This window comes from Sphaerodactylus townsendi, linkage group LG11, assembly GCF_021028975.2.
Source record: "Sphaerodactylus townsendi isolate TG3544 linkage group LG11, MPM_Stown_v2.3, whole genome shotgun sequence".
NCBI classification, from domain to species: domain Eukaryota; kingdom Metazoa; phylum Chordata; class Lepidosauria; order Squamata; family Sphaerodactylidae; genus Sphaerodactylus; species Sphaerodactylus townsendi.
The window spans coordinates 29,887,770-29,903,633 of record NC_059435.1 but is presented as its reverse complement, the minus strand read 5'-3'; the positions used below and the strand labels follow the sequence as shown (position 1 = coordinate 29,903,633).

At 43.1% G+C, this 15,864-nt stretch overlaps 1 protein-coding gene across 1 annotated transcript in view; it reads left to right on the top strand.

Annotated features, from left to right (window-relative positions):
* LOC125440610 (collagen alpha-6(VI) chain-like) overlaps positions 1-15,864 on the top strand; it is a 77,413-nt gene that overhangs the window by 13,620 nt on the left and 47,929 nt on the right. Inside the window, exons 5-9 of the mRNA XM_048510474.1 lie at positions 2,233-2,856; positions 4,011-4,562; positions 6,027-6,584; positions 7,303-7,854; positions 8,606-9,184. Of these exons, the coding sequence (XP_048366431.1) occupies positions 2,233-2,856; positions 4,011-4,562; positions 6,027-6,584; positions 7,303-7,854; positions 8,606-9,184 (2,865 nt within the window). The remainder of the gene's footprint in view (positions 1-2,232; positions 2,857-4,010; positions 4,563-6,026; positions 6,585-7,302; positions 7,855-8,605; positions 9,185-15,864) is intronic.

The following is a 15,864-nucleotide window of genomic DNA, read 5'->3' as shown; positions in this document are numbered from 1 at the left end:
CCGTTTCCGCATAGGCCAAAAACGGCGGCCTGGGGGGCGGTAAAAACACCGCCCCCGGGCCGCCGCTCGCACAGGCGGCACTGCTGAAACGCAGCAGCGCCGACCTGGCTGCCCTTCCCCTCCCTCAGGGCGGCGTCAGGCCATCCTAAAAAACATCCCTTTAAAGGGTTGTTTTTGAGGGAACAGCGTCTTCCCGGCTGCGCGGTGCAAACAGCACCGCCGGGAACGCGCTGTTTCCCCTTCCCTCTCCCACTTACCTCTCGCTGTCGTTGTCCTGCTGGCCTCCTAAGTCCCTCCCTCGCTGTCCTCCGACCCCTGGAGGTCGGAGGGCAGCATGGGCGGGGCTTAGGAGGCCAGCAGGACGGCGACAGTGACGAGGTAAGTGGGAGAGGGAAGGGGGAAGAGGCGGCTCCGTGCGGAGCCACCTCTCCTGCGGCGGCCTCTGCTGGGGCCGCTTGCACGCTTGCGTGTGAACGGCCTCCACCCGCACGCCGGCAGAATTCTTGCCGGCGTGGGGGCGCATAGAGGCCCATGCGGAAACGGCCTTTGTTTCTTAATAGAACTGTGTCAATACTCTTAGGTATTTGCACAAAAGAACCAAAGTCATTTTGATGTGTGGCATTGATTTGGCTTTGGTTAGACTGCAGGGATAGAGGATGAGGCTGGAGTTCAGTGTTAGGGCATGCTTCTTGGGCAGAAAGGTTGAATCCCTGGCAGAATCATATTTTTAAAAAAGGATGGGGTAGTTGGTGGTGTGAATGACTTCTGTCTGAGACCTTGGAGTGCAGCTGCCTGGCAAAGCAGACAGTATTGAGTTTGATGAACCAATGGTATAGGAAAGCTTCATGTGCCTGACTTCAAGGTTTTTACAGTTTAAATAGTCTAATGGCTATGGGTTGCTTCAAAATAGGTTCATGACTCCTGTGGATCACAAGAAAAACTGGTGTTAACTGACCATTTTTTTTTGAGATATGGCTTATGTATGTGACATTGAGTTTACTGCTGATCATTAAAAACATAAGAACATAAGAAAAGCCCTGCTGGGTCAGACCAGTGGTCCAGCTAGTCCAACATCCTGCCACACACAGTGTGGCTTCTCTGGAGGGCCAAACATCAGGACATAGAGGCTGAGTCCTTCCTCTGGTGGTGCCTTCTGGCACAGATATTTAGAGGTTTTCCTGTCTCTGAGCTTGGAGTTTCCCTTTTGTCACCATGCCTAGTGGTTGGTTGCCCTCTTCTGTACTTTTTCCAGCAGTGTGAAATCCTTTGTTGTAATTTTTTGAAATATGGTGACAAGAACTGCAAACACTATCCCGAATGAGGTCCATTATTTCCTGTGGGTTACCCATGATTTTTGAAGAGTGTGGTGTAGTAGTTAAGAGCAGGTGGACTCTAATTTGGAGAACTGGGTTTGATTCCTCCCACAAGAGCTGTGGACTCTTACCTGGTGAACCAGCTTTGTTTTCCCACTCCTACATCCCTGCTGGGTGACCTTGGGCTAGTCACAGTTCTTCAGAACTCTCTCAGCCCCACCTACCTCACAAGGTGTCTGTTGTAGGGAGAGGAAGGGAAATAAGTTTGTAAGTCTCCCTACAGGAGAAAGAGGGGGAGTATAAATCCAAACTATTCTTCTGCTGTTACCAACTCAAGATAGTTCCAGTTCACATATGCAAAGACACATATGTGTATATATGCATCAAGACCTTCAACCTTACCGGTTGTGTAAAGTATTAACAGGCCCATAGCAATGCTTTGAAAATGTTCTGGAGGAACAGAGCTCTAGAAATAGTTACGTCCTCTGAATCCTTGCCTTTCAGATTATGCATTGAGAACAATTCACTAATCTGTTCCTTTCTACTACATTATCACACATTATTCTACACATTTCCACTACTCACATCAGGCCTGCTCTGAAGTCAAGTGGCCTCCTCTGGTTGTCCATTCTGCCTATTGTTGTGGAAACAGCAGCCCTACCTAAGTAATTAAGGATTGAATTCCTCTTGCTCAGAGTTGGATCCTATGACTCCTTCCACTAACTCTTCTTTCAACAGAGAAAGTCTGCCTTCAAGACAGAAATACTTTTCTCTATCAGAAAAAGTCATTTTCAGTTGGAGGAAGTATTTTTCCCTTGAATTTTTCACTTGGAGGAAGTCTTTGCCCAAGCAGAGTCATAGGATCCACCTTAGCAGAAAGATCTAACACATTTTGACCTTATATTGCTTTTGTTCACAGTTTGTTCCAGTGCATCTGTAGCAGACATTGCATTCCTTGTGGATGAATCCAGTCGGGTTGGTGAAAAGAATTTCCAGCTGACCAGGGCTTTTCTATTCAGGATTATTAATGCTCTGGATATTGGTCCAAATAACGTACAAGTTGCCTTGGTACTTTACAGTGATGAGCCAAGATTAGAATTCACTCTGGATACATTTGAAGACAAATTAAAGATCCTGAACTATGTGAAAAAATTGCCATACCGTGGTGGGCAACCATACACTGGTGTTGCCATAGACTTCCTGAGTAAAGAGATTTTCACTAAGGAGGCAGGTAGCCGGAGAGATCAAGGAGTTCAGCAATTGGCAGTGGTGATCACCGATGGCTACTCATTAGATAAATTCATTGAACCTGCATCCCGTCTTCGACATAGTGATGTTACTCTGTATGCTGTGGGCATCCAAAATATCTCAGAGAGCTACTTGCTACAGCAAATTGCAACTTATCCCCCAAGGAAGCATGTCACCAACATGGAATTGTTTTTGCAGCGAGCAGACATTGAATGGAAAATAAAGGAACGACTCTGTAACGTAATTGTAGAACAAGCATTTGTAACTCCATTGCGGGGCCGTAGTTTGAAGGAAGGTAAAGAATTTATATCACTTTAATCTCAGAATCTTTGCCAATCCCCCCAGCTGGATTGGGCTGTAAGTAATGAGGAATAGAAGTTAGAACTTAGCTTCCATTGCAAATAGCACAGGGGTGTGTATGTGTAAATAACATGGGTGGGTATGTGTAAATAACATGGGCAAATAGCACAGGGGTGTGTATGTGTAAATAACATCAGAAAGAATATTCTGATTCTTTTCATTTTTGGCCCTAAAACTCCCATGATCATCCTGAAGCTGGTGGTCAATTTTGAGATTCCTATTTTTATTTTCTATTGAGTTATGCCTCCCACAAATGGACAAATAGATAGACATGCAGATTCTTTACTTATTACAGATGCCTGATAACAGTCAGCCGAATTATTTGTTCTGTCATGATCTTTGATTTGGATCTGGGTCATATGGGGAGAGGTGGAATCTTTGTGAGGAATCTCCTGTCAGAACAGGCCGTCTACCCAATTCATCCTTCACATTTAATTATTACAACAACCTTACCAGATAGGTAGGGCAGAAGAAGTATGACTGGCCTGAGGTCAGTCAGAGAGATTTGTGGCAGTGTGGTAAATTTGTCCACTGACCTCCCATACCACTTTTGTTGGCATACCATGTAATCATGCCCTATGTGTAACCCTGCTTGTGCTGAATTGTTAGAAAATTGGGGAATGGGGGACATTTAAAAAACCCCACATAGGTAGGACAGAATTCCTCTGCTGCCCATGTTTCCTTCTCCAAAACTTCTAGTTTCCAGCCATTTTTCTCCTGGTACTCACCAAGACTGGAAGCTCCTTCTGGAAGGAAAATGTCTAGGTTAGAAATAATTTCAGGAAGGAAAGTGAGGAAATGGGGGGAGGGGGGGAGAGGAGGAAGAGTTTAGCCCCAATCCTTCATCCCTTGTTGAATTATAAATATATTTTCTCTCCCCGCCCCCCCCCCCCCCCCCCAGTAGTCTGGACCTAATGCAAATTGTTAGATGTTACCACTTGGTAAATAGCTTTCCCATATTCTCTCACTGTTAGTTTTTGTCCTGGAAATGTAATACTTTGCAATCATCTATTTAACAGCATTTCCCCCCCTTTTTGTTGACATTAAGCATTTGTTTTCAGTGTCACAATAAATTAATTATTTTATTAGGTTGTGAGCAGACTGAGGAAGCAGACATTTATTTCCTGATTGATGGATCAGGCAGCATCTTCCCAGAGAACTTTGACGCCATGAAAACCTTCATGAATGAAATGGTCGACATGTTTCAGATTGGCGCCAACAGGGTTCGGTTTGGAGTTGTTCAATATGAAAGTTCACCAAAAATGGAGTTCACGATCGACCGGTATAAAACAAAGGCAGACTTAAAGAAAGCCATCCAGGCCATCAAGCAGTTGGGCGGTGGTACCGAAACTGGAAAAGCTTTAAAGTACATGAACAGCAAGTTTAAGCAGGCTGCCAGGGGAAATGTTCCAAAGTACCTCATCCTTATTACAGATGGTGAATCCGAAGATGATGTGACTAGACCAGCAGCGGAACTGCGAAAGGAAGGGATAATGATATATGCTATTGGTGTCAGGAGTGCTAGCAAAGAACAGCTGGAACAGATAACTGGGGATAAAAACCAGACATTTCTCGTGAATGAATTTGATTCCCTAAAACGCATCAGACTTGATGTGGTGCGGGAGATCTGCACATCTAGGGGTAAGGCGTTTTCTTAAAACAAGGACTGTCCAGCTGTGACACAGCAAACATCCCTAAAAGCTTTAATCATATTTCACTTGCAGTGAGGACATTGTACTAGTGGTATTTTTTACCTGTTTGGTGTCAATGTCTGAAGAAGTAATCCAAGGGGAGGGAAGGGAAGGGTCAGTTCAGTTGGCCTCATAAACATGACCCTTTGGGGAAGCAGTTTTAACATGTGTGGTCTAACACCTCTCATGGGGCATTTGCTTTGTGCCTGCAGAGAGGTTTCAAAAACGTAATTTTCCAAGTTGAGTCAAAAAGCTTGACTACATGCCAATGACTACAAAAAAAGACTTCAAAATTGTTTTTTTGAGGAAGGATGCAGATCCATAAACATCTATTGATGAAGTTTTTATCAAGATGGCACCCTGCCCTCTCCCGCTGGCCAAACAACCACCCATGAACTGCTATTACTCTTGCTGGGGAAAACTTATGCGTAAAAGCTGCATGTAGATGAGAGTTTACAGTGAAAAAATGGCAGGGGAAAGGGTGCAGTTCTTTATCTTAGGGTAGGTTTGGTGGAGAGTATGTCTGTGGCAGAGGAAGGATTTGAACCTGGGTCTCTCATAGCCTAGTCCAGTGGTGGCAAACCTTTGGCACTCCAGATGTTATGGACTACAATTCCCATCAGCCCCTGCCAGTGGGCAAGGGGCACTAGTGGGAACCTCCACATGGCACCCCCAGCCCTGCCGTTGGCAGCTCCAGGGACAGGAGTGCCTGCCAAATGGCTAACTAATCTCTTGGATTCAAAATAAAGGAAAAGAGATTCCACCTAAACATTAGGAAGAACTTCCTGATGATAAGGGTTGTTCAGAGGTGGAATACTCTGCCTTGGATGGCCACCCTGGGCCAGGAAAAATGGCCGGTGCATGGGTGGAACTGGAAAAAAAATCTGAACTGTCCTCCCCATATAGCAGCCACCCAAGATTTGCTGTGATCTTTCCCAAAACCTCAGAGCAAAGCAGGTTTGGGAAATATCAGAGAAATGTCAAAGAAACCCAAGAAGTATATGAATTTACCACAATGCTGTGGAAAATGGGGGAAAAACTATTTCCCAGTAGCATTGAATTTGGAGCAAATAACTAATGGAAAAGGTTATAAGAGATCAGTAAATACTGAATGAAAAAAACCCCATAGTCCCAAATGAACCCAAACATTTTCCTACTGTTATGATTTTATTATGTATGTATGTATGTATGTATGTATGTATGTATGTATGTATGTATGTATGTATGTATGTATGTATGTATGTATGTATGTATGTATGTATGTATGTATGTATGTATGTATGTATGTATGTATGTATGTACTACTCTCCCTGTAAAACATATTTAATATTTAGAGTTTTAGTATTTAGGGAAGGAATATTCACTGACTTTGGTAAATTTGTCTAACACATTTCTTTTCTTTTTCAACTTGCAGTATGTAAGAACTTGAAAGCTGACATTATTTTCTTAATTGACACCTCTGAAACTATGAGTGAGGAGCAGTTTAACATAACAATGGACTTCATCCAGGCAATTATAAACAAGTCTGATATTGGTGCTGATAAGGTTCAGGTTGGACTGCTTCAGTACAGCACGAGGCCAAAACTCGAATTCCCTCTCAATATGCACATGACCAAGGATGACTTAAGAGATGCACTATCTAAAGTGAAGCGGATTAAAGAGGGAACTAAGACAGGGATTGCACTACAGACTGCCTCTGACTACTTTGACAGATCTAAAGGTGGTCGGCCAGATGTAAAGCAGCATCTCATAGTGGTCACAGATGGAGAATCTGATGATGCAGTGGAAGAACCTGCTAGACAACTCAGAGAGAAAGGAATCATCATCCATGCTGTCGGAGTAGTCAGAGCAGTCTACTCAGAGCTTAAAGAGATTGCTGGAACACCAGATCGAGTGTATATCGAGGACAGCTTTGAATCCCTTCCTTATTTGGAAAAGACAATATTCTTTTATATTTGCAACCCTGATACAAGTAAGTATCATCAGCTCTTGACTAGGGTTACCTGGTGGAAAAGATGTTTTTGGATTTTCAATAGTTTCAAAGAAGAGGGAATTGTGGCTAATGCAGCTTCTTTTGCCATGATCCCGTCTTCCTAACACCTGTTAAAAGCTTTATAGCCAAGCTGTGTTTAGGTATCCAGTTTCTTTCCCATCTGTCTTTTGAAAAGAGGCTGTTTATCATTTAGCACTGGGGTCAAAGGGATGTATTGGTGATGGAAGAGTTTTAGAACACTACTCATCTCTACTCTAGAAGTCCTGCTTTGGTTGCCCCCACACTCTGAGGACAGACTTTCCTGATTGTGGCACTTTGAAACTGCCTTCCCAAGGAGAGATGTTTGGCTCCCTTTATCAGTCTCTTCTGTCCTCAGGTGAAGACTTTTTGTTTGCTTTGTTTGCCATTAAAGATTATTGGCCTCTTTCTGTGGTTCTGGTGTTTGTTTTATTGAATTGGATTATCGTTTTAAATATTGTTTTTAATTGTCCAAATTTTAATTTTGACAAAATTGTGCACTGAGTGGGGGCTTGGACTAGATGGTGTGTATAGCCTCGTCTAGATCTATGATTCTATGATTCTAATATTTTATTGTTTTGATGCATTCCACCTTGGGGACCCTGATCAGGTGAAAATGCAGCATTTAAATGTTTTATTAAAAAAAATAACAGTGCTGTTTTGTTTTTTTCAACTATAGGATGCCAAAGACCTGAAGTTGCTGACATCATCTTTTTAGTGCATGGGTCAAGAGATACACAGTTCCAGGGTATACAACAACTCATGGAGGCAGTTGTTAATAACTCAGTGGTTGGGAAAGACTACGTCCAGTTTGGAGCTGTTGCTTATAGCACTAGTTCTGTAGAAGAATTTTCTCTGAATAAGTTCTCAACTAAGGCTCAAGTCAGGAAAGCTGTTTATGAAGTGACTCCTTTGAAAGGGCAGGCCTTCACAGCAAAAGCTTTAAATGTTGCAAGGGAAAAGTTTGGTGCATCATCTCGCAACATTTCGCAGTTCCTTATCCTTATCACTGATGCTCCAGCTGCAGACAGACCCGATCTTCCTGCAGCAGTAAAGGCTTTGGAGGAAAAAAGAATCAAGATTGTTGCTGTTGGAACGGAGGCTGCAGATGCAGAAGAACTCAGAGACATGGTTGGCGATAAGGGATGGTGGTTTTTTGCTCCAAGTTATAATATACTGGAAAACTTACGCCAAAATATAACTCATATTCTATGTGACAAATCAAACCCAGGTAAGCTGGTAATTTTGAAATTTGGAAACCTAGTATGCTGGTCATTTCAAACTATACACACTAGGATCCGTAATTTATTGATGAAAGACACTATTGGTCATGGCACTGGTATAAGCAAAATAGTCACAGACTAAAAAGTCTGGGACTTGATTCCAATTCCTTGCATAATCACAAAATATTCATCTCTTTCAGCTTCACACTATAATTCAGGTGCTAAATGAACGAGGGTCATTTACTATCTAGAACAGGGGTCTGCAACCTGCGGCTCTCCAGATGTTCATGGACTACAATTCCCATCAGCCCCTGCCAGCATGGCCAATTGGCCAAGCTGGCAGGGGCTGATGGAATTTGTAGTCCATGAATATCTGGAGAGCCGCAGGTTGCAGACCCCTGATCTAGAAGGTAATAAAAACACCGCTTATGGAAAGTTGGAACTCATCAGTTTGAATTTGTTTCTGACTTCTCTTGCTTGTTTTTAACTACTGATTGTAAACCCCAAAGCAAATAATGCAAGAAAGGACAAAGTGAGCTAAAGAAAGCTCTAATGTCTAAGGTTGTAATCCTATTGAATTCTACAGGTTATTCTCAAGTAACAGCCCAGCTTCTTAGTAGTAAGTCTTAGTGAGTTCAATGGAACTTTCTTCCCCAGTAAACAGGCGGAGGTTTTGCCTATGTAGTCTACAAGGGCTAGTTCATGCATGCTTTTTTGATGAGAAACCAATCAAAGTTAAGTAGATGTTTCTCTCTGCAGCTTGTGAAAAACAACAGGAAGACCTTGTGTTTCTGGTTGATGGATCAGGGAGCATAACAGAATCTAATTTCATTATGATGAAGACATTCATGAAGAACATTGTTGACAGCTTTATCATTGCTCAGGACAAAATTCGCATTGGGGTGGTCCAGTTCAGCAAAAATCCTCAGAAAGAATTTTATCTCAACGAATTCTACAGTGGCACTGATATCAAGTTGAAAATTGAAAGCATGGTCCAATTAAACTCGACCACCTTCACTGGGGAAGCGCTCAGGTTCGTCAAGAGCATCTTTAAGCCTGCCAACGGGGGCCGTAAGAACCAGGAAGTATCGCAATCTCTCATTGTCATGACTGATGGAAAGTCCAGAGATAGTGTGAATGAGGCAGCCATTGCTCTGAGGAATTATGGGATCCGTATTTTCACAGTAGGAATAGGAAAAAATATCGCAGAGTCCCTTGAACTGGATCAAATTGCTGGAAGATCTGATAGAGTATTCAGGGTGAATAATTTCAATGAACTGAAAACAATTGAGAAGAGGATCATCAAGGAAATCTGTGAACCCGGAGTGGAGCCTCAGGGTAAGTCAGAGTGGCATCTATGGTATCCCTTTCCAGCATAGAAATGCTACCTTTCATTCGTAAGAAAGAGGTTAATTAATTATGGATGATTTAGCAGCATTGTTTCAATTCCTTGCAATAACTGTTAAACCTAACAGGGATATTAAAAAGATGGAAAGAGAAAATAATCTAAACAAGAATGATAGAGAATGAACTGAATTTGTTCAGCACATAGAAAATGTAGGTTATGTTGGATCTTTAAAGGGACACAAGAAAAAGATGAAAATAATACTTTCTCTTCCCCATTTCAAAGGGAAAATCCTGGTGGTCATTGTGAGGGCAGAAAGGCAGGGTGTACATTCTGTAAAATAAAATACACAAATATCAGAATTGCTGGAATTAAATTAATTAAATATGTTAGATTTAGGCTACCATTAGAGGAAAACCTCCTACACATAAGAATGGTTCATCAGTAGAATAAGCTGCCTTGATTATTTACAGAAGCTTCTTCCCTGGTGATTTTCAAGAACCCCATAGATCAGGCCAGCAAGATCTCTAACCCACTCGAAGAGGCTACTGGTAGTCCAATAACTCATCAGCCAAAGAAAAATCCATTCAAAGCATAGCCAGGAAGAAAGCCACGGACAGAAATAGCCAGCCAGGAAACTGTTCTTGTTCTGCCCAATGGGGCAAATAATGTTCCCCTTTCCACAGAGGTGTAGCTAGGGAAAATTGAGCCCGGGGCAAAGTCTGGATTTGCGCCCCCCCCCCAGGCAGCCCCCCTCCCCCCATGACCAAAGACCACCCTCCCCCACTACAGCCAAAGAATGATTTTTTGCACCAAGTCATCTCAAAGCCACCATCACATTATAGAACATTTCCCAACTCACAAATCTGAACACAGCAATGGGCCATGGCACACAGCAGAGATTAACAAAATTTGACAACATTTTCAAAATGTTTAACAACTGATATAACACTTAAAAAAGTATTTTAAAGTGCCATCACGACAAATGCTTTCAAAATGTTTTGTTTCAATAATGTTTTATTACCCTCCACTCATTCCTTTGCATTTCTCCCAAGCATTGCCAAAAATAATAGCCAATTTGGATTAATATCAAACCTGACCAAGTAAGACACAGTACAAGTCTGAATTTCCATCTCTTTCTCTGAATGCCTATTTCAGACTTGTATCTACAAGAATTCCAAACACTGCAGATTTGTCCTTTAATTGCTAAGGGTGCAGCCCAAAGTAACCCTGGATGACCAAAAGGTTCTTCCCACGGGGGTGGGGGGGCTTGAATTTATATGGTGAGCATTCATCCGCCTGGGTAGCCAAGGCCAGAAGCTGCTGTGGACTGCTTGGGCACAAACTCAGAATCTACTTTTCTTGACTTGCTCTTGGAAAATCTGCCTTGAGTGCACCTGAAACTGTGCAAAACTTCCACATTCAGGGGCATTAAACCTCTGAATATCAGTGCCAAGAGGCAACATCAGACTTTAGCCTCTATGCCTTTTGTTGAACCTCAGAGAGTTTACTGTGGGGAGTTTGCTCCAAGCATTTCCAACACATCACTCTACAATCCCAGATGCACAGCTATGTGTTTGTGTCCCCCTGCTCCTTCTTCTGGAGGCTCCTTTGTTTTACAATTTATACATCACAAACACTGAAGAATATAAGCTATTATTAAAACAATGCAACATGTTGTGTGCAGAACTAGGGTTGTCTGCTCCAGATTGGGAAATACCTGGAGATTTTCAAGATGAAGAACCTGAGGAAGAGGGTTCAGAGAGAGGACAGATTTCAGTGGAGTGCAATGCAGAATCCTACCATACAAAGAAAGTTGCCATTTTCTCCTGGTGAACTGATCTCTGTACACTGGAAATCATTTGCTTAATTCCTAGGAGATCTATAGCCACCACCCTGGAGGCTGGAACCCTTAGCTAACTATTCATTTCCACTATCTGTAGTGAAAAAAACCACATTTGCAGTTACTTTGAGAGAGACCGCGATATTATAAGAATTATAATGCCAAAACTATGCACCAAAAAGGCAAAATAGCCACAGGCAACTAAAAATATAGCAAAGGGGAAGACTGGAAAGGTTTAAAGATAGATCTTTTTAAAGTCGGAATCAAGTATGCAAATTATGTTGCTTCAACGTATTGCTGTTTGTATAATGCAGTTTTATAATTATAAACCATTACCTATAGAAGGGATTATTTTTTCATATTCAATGCACTAAAAGATCTCATACAAATGCAATTTACAGATATAATACTGTGCCTTATGCTGGAAAACAGGTAAAAGCCACCAAAGCTAAGCTTTTGTTTTTTATTAGCCCCCCTAGTGAAGGCCCTGTGGAAACTGAAAGAACTAAAAGAACACCTTTCATTTTCTTTTAAAACTTACCAATGCAAGTTTCAGAAGGGTATGCATGATCTCTTCTCCACTCTCCTGGCTCATCTGGCTCTATCCCAGCCTTTTTTCACTCCCCCTCCCTCCCTCCTGAAGCAAAATCAAAACTGAAAGTGAATGAGAGTGAGGGAGAGCAGCCCAGCGATCAAGACAAGCAGGCAAGGAGGGGGAGGAAGCGACGACGACGGAACAGGCAAGGAGAAGGGGAGAACGGCCGGAGATCAGGCAGAGGAGGGGAGGCGTTGGGGTGGTTTTGCGCCCCCCACGTGACTCCCACGGGGTGCGCCCGGGTCAAGTGTCCCCGGATGTCCCCGTGGGAGCTTCGCCACTGCCTTTCCATTTCAGATTGGGGAAATGGTGTAGGTATGGGGCGGTGGGGCAAGGGAAGGCAGGAGCCCCTCCTTTCATCATGGAATGGCCCCAAGCAGAATCAGTCCTCTGTAGAATTTTAAATGGCTGCTCCCCACACCTGCTACATGGCTGTAGGGAAAGGGAACTGGAAACATGGAGCCAACATGTTTATAAATGTCAGCTGGAAAATAATGGGAAAGTAAGTGGGACCTTGGTTTTTTTTTTAAATGGAACTGACCAGAGTTCTACAAAAGCCTGGTTAACAGCTGGGAAACCTTAAATTTAGGACCCATTCCCTGTCTCAAACCCAAGTGTTGTTTGCTTTGCTGTTTGATCTAATGATAAGTACAGTCAGCTGCAAGTAAAACTATCTGACAAAAGTTTGTCTAAATCAGGGGTAGGGAACCTTTAACACTCAAAGAGCCATTTGGACTTGTTTTCCATGGGAAATGAAAACACTTGGAGCCACAAATAATTTTTGACATTTAAAATAAAGATAGCACTGTATATATTGGGGTTTTTTACCTTTTACTCTGCTCATTCTGAGAAGCGCATGGATGCGTCCGCCCTGCTGCCTGCAGGGCGGGCAAGGATGCAGCCAGCGGCTCGGCCTCGCCGGCCACCGGGAAAGCGCCCACCCCGGGGTAGGCGAGAGGGGAAGCCCGCGGCACGGCCCAGCCAGCCGCGGGCAGTTTGTGTGCCTGCCCTGCTGCCTGCAGGGCAGGCAAGGATGGGGCCAGTGGCTCGGCTCGTGGAGCCGCAGTGCAAGGGCAGAAGAGCCGCATGCGGCTCTCGAGCCGCAGGTTCCCTACCCCTGGTCTAAATATTTTGAAAACTATATGTAGCCAGAAACAGCCAAGTCTATATTGCTGATGGTGACCATTTTTAAACAAAATACTTGATCATGGTTGCTTGCAAGATGATGCAGCAGCGCCTCCTAGTGTGACTTCTGTGGTACTGAGCTGTTTCTTGAGACAGGGTAATTCTGATTGTCTTGAGCTCTGAACTAAATAATAAAGGTATGCGGGTGAAGACTAACAACTGTTATTGGACTCCTCCCTGGTATTTGGAATTATGTGTGCTTATATGTTTCATCTTTGGGTAAAAAGTTGGCATAGAAATGTTTTAAATTCCCAGATGAATAAATAACATACCAAGGGCATTTTTGTATAACTGTACATGGAAGTAAAGGAATGTTCAGAGATGATCATGTCAGATAGCAAGACTATTTTTCTAAACCAATTTGATTATTCTATGGCTCCTTCCGCACATGCAGAATAATGCACGTTCAATCCACTTTAAATGCACTTTGAAGCTGGATTTAACTGTGCTGATTAGCAAAATCCACTTTCAAAAATTGTGCGTAAGGGGCCAAAGTCATTCTTTCCCTCTTCTTAATTTGTTCCCCTTCCCAATCTACTGCTTTACAGAAACATGATCAGTTTTTATAGAATTACTAGCGGGCCCGGCCATGCGTTGCTGTGGCTGAGTCTGGTGAAGTGGAAAAGAAAGAAAAGGGGAAGCGAACGGCTTGAACATGTGTCATTGCACAATGCTTGCAAGGGAGGGGAGGGGCAAGGGGCCCCTCGCTCCCCTCCCACTCTCCCATTCCCTTGCATGGCAACCCGGCTGGTCCCTCCCTAATGTTCCCCTTCCTCTGCTAGGGTGTGTGGGCCATGTGCAGGTGGCTGATCCTGTCCCTTTCACTCCCTTCCCTTGCAGGCGAATTATCTAGTGTAAAACATGCTGGGAGGCATGAGCTACGTTGTGTTCAAATTTCAGAGCGTTTGGTCCAGCAAACCCCCGGACCCTCCCTCACCTTCCCCTTCCTCTGCTAGGGTGGGTGGGTCATGTCCAGATGGCGGGCCCCATTCCTTTCACTCCATAAGGCAGTGGTTTTCAAGGAAGGCATGGTTGGTTCCCTTGTATCAGAGGGTTTTACTTTGACGGCCAGCAGATGGCGCTGTTGCGGAACAGAACTGTGGTTCCAACTGTCACAGGTGTGGCATGTACAAAATAACTGGCACAGTTGTGACATGTACACAACAGGAGGTGTGGAAACAGTATGGAAACCTGGCTGCACGCAAATGCGACGTTGTGTGAAAATTTCAAAGAAATTGGTCCAATAGTTTGGGAGATTACCTGTCAGCAGAAAAACACACTGATAGATTTATATATATATAGATTAAGGTCTTTTCTTTCCATGCTTTGATGTTCTTCCACCCAGATCGATTGTTCATGCATACACAAAAGTTATGAGCTTCTTATATGTGAATGTAAAGCAGGGCTCCCCAATCTTTTTGAACATGTGGATACCTTTGGAATTTTACACAGATTGGTGGGTGCAGCCACAAAATTGCTGCCACAGGAGGCAGAGTCAACTTCAAAATGGCTGCCTCGGCACATGGAGCCATCAAAAATGTCAGGGAGTGAGATTATGCATAACTCTAATAATAACTTCAACATTTCAGATCAAAGCTCTGCTTAACACAATGCCTTTAAAATATATTGTTTAAAAATATTTTCTTTCATACACATAGCTCCCCATTAGTCATGCAGTGAAGATCCTTGTGCCATGATGGCAGCAGCTATAGTTTCCGAAGAATTTTTTAAAATCTGTACAGCCAATCAGATATCCAGTGGCTGACTGGAGATCCTACCAAACAGACTTCCAACTTATCACCTCTCTTTTTCTGTAAACAGTTGGCAGACAACAGGGAAGGTATTGGAAGGTACCAGTGCTGGGGTGCTCTGATGTAAAGAGTCCATGAAAGATGTGGCAATAGACAGGATACAGTTATTTTAAACATATGCTAGTTCAGCATAGTGTAGTCTTTAAAAATAACAACAGCCATGAGGATTTAATGTAAACATATATGTGTGTTTATACAGACTCGGCATGTTTATAAACACCAAGAGCTGTTTTAGGTACACCAAAAGTTTGGACATGTCAGTGATGCTGTTTGATATGCTGTTTAAGATACTTTCTTCATATGGTGATTTCTATGTTTTTGGAGAAGCTGAAGCATGGAAATATGAGCAGTGGTGGCCAAGACAACTTCTGGAACCAGGACTTGCTTGCTAGAACAGAAACCTTTTATGTGCTTTTAAGAAGACAAATAGGGAATGACAAACTCTCCCCCCTCCGCTGCACTTCCTCCAGTGATTGAACAGTCCAAATCTTAAGTAATGTTTTCTTTTTGAATTTATTTCAAATCAGCTCCAACTATGATTCGATAGTATGGAAACATCTAGGCAAAGGCCAGTTGAGTGTTGCTTGATTGACAGATGCTTTTGTAAAGCCACAAACAGATGTGCTAGAGTTTGCTGGATCTCTGCTCATTTGTGAAGGGCATGTGCTACTCTGAGTCAGATCAGGAGAGTGAGGGGTGGGGGTGGGGGAGACAGCGTTTCACTCTTCAGGGCCTGCTTAGTGTTGCTGATTGAAACTGAGTGTCCTGTAATAATATTGGCATTTTAAAGGGAAATTGATATGGCTTCTACTTTTTAAATGTTGATAACAGCAGCGTAGCTTCAATCAGGAAAAGCTGAGTGGGGGTGGCCGCACTCTTGAGTGGCCGTACTCCGAACAGAGGCATGTTCAGTTTGGTTTTCACTGTTGGGTGATGATTCACAAAGTCAATGAGATTTCCCACATTCCGAAAAATGCACTTTCAATCCACCTGAGCAATCATTTGCAAATGGATTTTGCTGTTTCATGCCATAAAATCCAGTTGCAAAGTGCTTTGACAGTGGATTCTGTACATGCAGGGGTGGTGCTAGGTTGACCTTGGTCTTGCTTTTTGAAGGTTTTGGCAATCTAAAGTACCTCATTATATGCTCTGCTCTCAACGTCTGCTCCACTGGAATTTAACAACAGTTCTTCTTTTGATGAAAGAGATTGTGGTTAGTTCAACTGTTACTAACAACTC